The 7,752-nt window shown below is 40.0% G+C and overlaps 1 protein-coding gene across 1 annotated transcript in view; it reads left to right on the top strand.

Moving 5' to 3' along the window:
- The first annotated feature begins 1,002 nt into the window (after positions 1–1,002).
- Positions 1,003–7,752, top strand: part of rftn2 (raftlin family member 2) — a 32,862-nt gene continuing 26,112 nt past the window's right edge. Inside the window, exon 1 of the mRNA XM_028436180.1 lies at positions 1,003–1,491. Within this exon, the coding sequence (XP_028291981.1) occupies positions 1,353–1,491 (139 nt within the window). The 5' untranslated portion in view covers positions 1,003–1,352. The remainder of the gene's footprint in view (positions 1,492–7,752) is intronic.

Raw genomic sequence — 7,752 nt, 5'->3', positions numbered from 1 at the left:
AATCATTTGGTCAATGCACAGGGACAACTTCTACCATATAATGACTTCATTACTAACTACCAGATTTCACTTTTACAATCAGACTATGTCAAGCAATACTACATTTGTTAAAAGGTTCTCAATTTCATCCTCAATGACAGAAATTAAATAAATAAATTTTTGTTGGAGAAATACACATCACAAGCAAATCATGCAAAAAAGAAACACATCAGGAATATTATTCAACCTTCAAATTGACCAGTTGCAACATCACACTGGAACTCACTCCATGGGGAAATAAACAGGGGCAAAGCATGGTGGGTAGGCTAGAGGCTTTACATCTTTAATAAAATTAATCAAAAAAGTCAACTTCAAAATTCTCCACAAAATATCCAGCAAAAAAAAAAAAAACATGCAAAGATTTAAGTTAGATATTAATTATAAATAGGAATTCTGCCAAAAAGAGATCAAAACAATTAGTCACCTGTTTTACAACTGCACTTATTAAAAATCTCTGGATCCACTTACAGCATATTATTTACAATAAAACAGGATATATGGCCGGCCTCCGCGAGAGAAACATCCTCTTTTACTTTGATAACCCCACCTTTCCTGAAGACCTTTTGCTTCTGATTCATAGTCTAATATTCCTGGCTAAACACCACATACACAAAGCCAAATGGAGCCAATACAAACCAATCAACATCACTTTCAAAACGAAATAACCCAGTATTTTCATACAATTGAATCCACTGCAAACAATAAGGCCATAAACATTTACAAAACATTCAAGAAATATATCAACACGGGCACCAAAGCCATCCCTTATGATTATTTTATTATTCTTTTGTTGTTTGTTCTTTTTATTGCCTCCCTATTCCTTTGTAGTTGTATGTTCATTTCTGTATTATATTGTGTTGTATTGTATTTAAATGAGTTTAGATAAAGTAAAAAAACAAACAAACGTACAGCGACAGTGCACGCCCACTGGATAAAATAGATAAAAGGAACGAATTTTATTTTGAAAAGACTAACAGGAAGCAGTGTTACTGCCAGCTTCTTTGGTGAAGAGAAACTTTCCTCCGTGGAGGAGCGGATTCTTCTTTTTCTATTCCCGGGACAGCAGCGTTGCTCTGTCGGACTCACTTTGAGAGGAACACCCGCTCCCTCCCTGGAGCTCCTCTCCCGGTCCTCTTCTTCTCCAAACTCTACTTTTTTCCCCTGTTGTTACCTGTCTAACACATTCCTGCTGGTGGGTTGGATGATTCCCGCTGAAGTTTGTGGTAAAAACTCATCGGAGGCTGGGTGAGTGAGCGACAGACCCTCGGGAGCTCTCAGCGGGCTGAGCGCACGGCTCTGCCGCATCGGAGGCCATGGGCTGCGGTCTGAGGAAGCTGGAGGACCCGGAGGACAGCAGCCCCGGGAAGATCTACTCCACCCTGAAGAGACCACAGGTTGAGACGAAGACGGACACCGTGTACGAGTATGTGCTGCTGGACTTCAGCCTGGAAGGTAGGGACCACTAATCCCACAAAAAAGACCAAAATACCGTGTGTGCGTGTGTGTGTGTGTGTGTGTGTGTGTGTGTGTGTGTGTGCGTGTGTGTGTGTGCGTGTGTGTGTGCGCGTGTGTGTGTGTGCGCGTGTGTGTGTGCGCGTGTGTGTGTGTGCGTGTGTGTGCGTGTGTACTTTGAACTATGTATCGTATTACAGATCATGTGTTGGTTTGAGTTGATTTTAAATCAAATGGTGTTCATAAGTGAGCCATTAAAGGTCAGTAACCTTCTGTAAACTGTATATATATATATATATATATATATATATATATATATATATATATATATATATATATACACACACACACACTTGGACTCTGTGTGAAATATTTTAAAAATAATAATACTGCATTGGATTTTATATAGTACTTTAGTCACTTTACAGAATTAAGGCATTTTTCTTTCACTCCACACTGAGTGGTGGTAAGCTACTATTGTAGCCACAGCTACCCTGGGGCAGACTGAAGGAAGCGAGGCTGCCGTATTGCGAAATCAGCCCCTCCGACCACCACAAACACTCACTCACACACTACATTCATACTAGGCAATGTGGTTGACGTCCCTTGCCCAAGGACACATTGGCAGATACCACTAGAGCGACTGCCCCCCACTGTGGCAGCTGGAATTCTCAGTGGTCTCCATCCAACTACTAACCAGGCCCAGACCTGCTTAGCTTCCGAGATCTAACAAGATCGAGCAATGACAGGCTGGTATGGCCACAAAATGTGTTTCTATACTTCTTTTTTTTCTTACTGTGTTCATGCTCCATGATTTTTATATATATATATATATTACAGTCGTAGGTCTTAAAAACATATTTTATTGCATTTTGAATGTCTTTTTTTTTTTTTTTTTTAATAAAAAAAAAATTAAAAAAAAAAAAATTTCTAAACTTTGCATTAGCAGAAAAAATATCAGGTTTCATAAAACATTACAGCCATCAATGTCAAACTAAATTAAAGTCAATTATTATTTACCCTTATAAATATCTTTTCAGATTGACAGATTGATAAAGAATAGATCCTGCAAAGTAAAATGACTAAATGTATAGATATAAAAAGAACAAAATAATACTTTATGGAGCATTTATATGCAGCTGTTTAAGTGGAAAGATGAGAACTGCAACGAATGATGTTTCTGAAAAAGAAAAACGTCTTCATGGCTTTTTGTCACAGACTGTGCAGCAGCTGTTTCAATTTCCTGAAGATGCTTTCCCTCCTCCGATAATCTTTTTTTGTGTGTTTTTGCAGTTATTCCTTGTATATTTAATGTGTGTGTGTGTGTGTTTTTCTCAATTTTTGTTGTTTTGTATGTATTTTTGTTCAGTTATTTATGTATTTTGTGTGTATTTTCAGACTAAAATCAGTAGCTCTGCCTCTCATTTGATTTTTATTATTTATTTTAATCCCTGGAGTAGGGCTGGGCAATATGGCCTTTTATAAATATCGCGATATTTTTAGGCCATGTCACGATACACGATATATATCTCGATATTTTGCATTACCCTTGAATTAACACTTTGATGCACAAAATCACACCAGTATGATGATTCTATATGTCTACATTAAAACATTCTTGATCATACTGCATTAATATATGCCAATTTTAAACTTTCATGCAAAAAAGGGGATATCACATCTAAGTCAAAGTTGACATAACTGTATTTATTAAACAGTGAGTGGCTCAAACATAAAATTGTCAACAGAAAGTGCACGTTCTGTGCAAAATTGTCACAGAGACATTTCAAAACAAGACATTAGTGCAGGATGCAACTCGCATGGCATTTCAAAACACAAAATTAAAGTGCACTTTTTGTACATAATGCCACTACAATATTTTAAAAACAAATAGTGCCCTTTTGTGCATGTTGTCATTAAGATGACATTTCAAAACAACATTAAATTTAAGTGCACCTTTTGTGCATAATGCCACTAAGATATTTAAAAAAAAAAAAAAAAAAAAGTCCGCGAGTTTAACGGTATGGTCATTTTCAACACCGCACAGACTACAAGCTGCGATATATCGAGTATATTCGATATATCGCCCAGCCCTACCCTGGAGGATAATAAATCACCTCATCCCTTCATCTGGTCATTGAACACTTTAATATTAAACTTGTTTTAGTATTTGAAATGCTTCAGAATCCTCTTCAGATTAAACCCCATTATCATTGAGTTTAATCTCAGAGCCGTAGGATTATCAAAAACAATCAGGCGTCGGATTACCTGATGCCACCCACTGTAAACTAATCCCATCATCTCTGTACGCCAGTGTTTGTCTGATCCCTGACCTTTAATCCACACCTTCATCATTCACAGAAAATAGCTTTAGTTCAGCCTCAGGCTTCCTTCATGACTTTATTCAAGGTTTCACATTAACTCAACAATCTGTTCCAAAGTTTCTCTGATGTGGTGAAGACACTTTGCTGAAGTCAAACAGAAAAAAAAAATCATGTTTAAGTGTCTTTGAGTTGCGATCAAATTTAAAGAAAAGATGGTGCGGTCTAGATATGGAATGATGAAAGTTTCCTGTGTTTTTTAAATAAAAACAATAGAAAAATTGCATCTGGTATCAACACGTGAAAGAATCTAACTAAAACAAGCAATTTAAAGGCACACCACAGACTTTGTGACCTAAAGAGTTGACCCATATGAGTCATTATAAATGATTCCTCAGGCCAATATACAACGCTTGACAGTATCAATGATACGAGCGGGGCTTCCCTCTTGAAATACCGCCCATGTAAGTTTGGCAAGGTCATGTGACCTGGAGAATGCCTGGAGAACATATCACTTTACGGCAGTCACGTGACCACAGGCTTGGATATACTCATTGGGCTAAAGGCTTTTGCTAGTATTTTTCCGTATTTCACTCCTGGTCATGGCCGAGGCAAGCAAAAAGTTTAAGACGGCTTCTGAGGAGGCTAAAAAGACGCCGCCGAGACCCTGCCTCTCAGACATGTGGGAATGAAATGTCTGTGAGTTTTAAGTCATCAAATGAGCACATGTTGATATTCTACTTGGTCACTTTCTCACTTAAAATGTTTTCAGAACTGTTTTACTTCATTCTTACTGATTTCTTATGTTTTCCCCAAAAAACTGATCTCAGTGGGGATGTAACGATTCACTCAACTCCCGATACGATTCGATTCACGATACTGGGTTCACGATACGATTCTCTCACGATTTATTTTACAAAATGGGACTGTATATAAATGACTGAAAAATATTCCTTTATTTTTTTTGGGAAAATACTATACTATTTTTCATTGTCAAAAGAATCCCTTGATAAACTATTCAAAACAATGCAATTTAACTAAAAATAAATCTTGAATGAAATAAATAAAGGAATAATACAAATGAAGAAGAAGCTTATTATTTAAATTCTGGTTCTATAGTAAACAATACAAAACTGCATAATAGTTAGGGTCCGATGTCCCAGAATGGGACAGAGGAACCTATTGTTTTCGCTTTTATTTCCTATTATTATTATTATTATACCCCGCCCGCCTTTGATCGCTAATTCGACCCCCTAAAAATGCCCGAAAACTCACCGAAATTTGCACGCACCTCAGGCCTGGCGAAAGCCGCCAAAACAAACGATGGAACCACACGACCGCCAGGTCTGACCGATTTGCACGAAAATCGCCACATGTAGTCTTCGCCCCAGATGGAGCAAAAAGTTACATTGTGACCCCGCCCAAAACCAAACAGGAAGTCAGCCATCTTGGGTCAAAGGTCAAAAATGGCGTTTCGCCCTCGAAACGCATCTGCGCTATCTAGTCTGAGGGGATTCATCCGATTCGCTTAAAACTTGGCAACACCACATAGGACCCATTGAAGATGAAAAGATATCGAAAGAATTTTCGTATCTGTCACGGTTTGGTCGTGGCGCCGCCACAAAAATGCAATGCTAATTTTTGTTAGCACGCAAAAAATTCCAAATCTCCATAACTCTGACACACAAACTTCCATCAGCTTCAAATTTCACACAAAGGACATGTGCCCAAGCTTGGTCATGACTGCTTTGAAACATTTCCCATCATGCCTTGTGTTTTCGACCGGTGTCATTTAAGGTCATGTACACGGTTAGCATTTACAGGACGCCGTTCTAGGAAAAAGCTTATAACTCTAGAATGCAAAGTTCAAACTGCTTCATATTTGATACACATGATGACCGTACAGCCATAAACAAAACTCGAGAACCAATTTACCCATAATGCCTTGCGTTCTCAGAGGGCGCCGCTTCTGTGGTCGTCCAACACGAGCAGCTGTAGCGGACAGACGATATGTCGTGTTGACTTCAAAACACTATAGGATGAACCTACACAGAGGGTAGCAAATTGCTATGGAAGAAAAAACAGGCTGTGATCAGTGGGAGGGGCCTATAATGACACGGGAGAATCCTTCGCCATCAGCACGCTATAATAGGAAAATGCTTATAACGCTTCAATGCAAAGTTCAAACTGCTTCATATTTGATACACACGATGATTGTCCATCCATAAACAACGCTCGATGACCAAATTACCCATCATGGCCAGTGGGAGGGGCCTATAATGACACACGAAAATCCCTCGCCATAACTACGCCGTTATACGAAAACGCTTATAACTCTAGAGTGCAAAGTTCAAACTGCTTCATATTTGATACACACGATCACTGTCCAGAGCTAAACAACAAACGATAACCAATTTACCCACAATGCCTTGCGTTCTCAGAGGGCGCCGCTTCTGTGGTCGTCCAACACGAGCAGCTGTAGCGGACAGACGATATGTCGTGTTGACTTCAAAACACTGTAGGATGAACCTACACAGAGGGGAGCAAATTGCTATGGAAGAAAAAACAGGCTGTGATCAGTGGGAGGGGCCTATAATGACACGGGAGAATCCTTCGCCATCAGCACGCTATAATAGGAAAATGCTTATAACGCTTCAATGCAAAGTTCAAACTGCTTCATATTTGATACACACGATGATTGTCCATCCATAAACAACGCTCGATGACCAAATTACCCATCATGGCCAGTGGGAGGGGCCTATAATGACACACGAAAATCCCTCGCCATAACTACGCCGTTATACGAAAACGCTTATAACTCTAGAGTCCAAAGTTCAAACTGCTTCATATTTGATACACACGATCACTGTCCAGAGCTAAACAACAAACGATAACCAATTTACCCACAATGCCTTGCGTTCTCAGAGGGCGCCGCTTCTGTGGTCGTCCAACACGAGCAGCTGTAGCGGACAGACGATATGTCGTGTTGACTTCAAAACACTGTAGGATGAACCTACACAGAGGGGAGCAAATTCCTATTGAAGAAACAACAGACTGTGGTCAGTGGGAGGGGCCTAAAATGTCACTGGAAAATTCTTCGCCATCAACACGCTGTAATAGGAAAATGCTTATACCGCTCCAATGCAAAGTTCAAACTGCTTCATATTTGATACACACGATGATTGTCCATCCATAAACAACGCTCGATGACCAAATTACCCATCATGGCCAGTGGGAGGGGCCTATAATGACACACGAAAATCCCTCGCCTTAACTACGCCGTTATACGAAAATGCTTATAACTCTAGAGTGCAAAGTTCAAACTGCTTCATATTTGATACACACGATGATTGTCCATCCATAAACAACGCTCGATGACCAAATTACCCATCATGGCCAGTGGGAGGGGCCTATAATGACACACGAAAATCCCTCGCCATAACTACGCCGTTATACGAAAACGCTTACAACTCCAGGATGCAAAGTTCAAAGTGCTTCATATTTGATACACATGATGACTGTACAGCCCCAAACAACAAACGATTACCAAAAACACCCTCAATGCCTTGCGCTCTCAGAGGGCGCCGCTTCTTGGGCTGTCCTACGCCAGCAGCTCTAGCGGCAAGACGACATGTCGTGTTGACTTCAAAACACTGTCGGATGAATCTTATTAGATGGAAGCACATTGCTATGGCAAATAGAGCAGGCTGTGAAAAGTGGGAGGGGCCTATCATGACACAGGAAAATCCTTCGCCATAACTATGCCGTTATACGAAAATGCTTACAACTCCAGGCCAATTTCCAAATCCCCAACAGAGGTATACGTGACCGTGGGTTACCGCCCCCGGCCGCTTCATCGGACCCTATGACGCCGCTTGCGGCTTTAATTCTTTTTCTTTTTAAAAGTGCAACTGAAAATGTATTTTGTGCCTTAACAATT

This window comes from Gouania willdenowi, chromosome 21 (genome assembly GCF_900634775.1).
Source record: "Gouania willdenowi chromosome 21, fGouWil2.1, whole genome shotgun sequence".
NCBI classification, from domain to species: domain Eukaryota; kingdom Metazoa; phylum Chordata; class Actinopteri; order Blenniiformes; family Gobiesocidae; genus Gouania; species Gouania willdenowi.
Note: the sequence above shows the minus strand (reverse complement) of the source record. Positions and strands in the feature narration are given on the sequence as shown.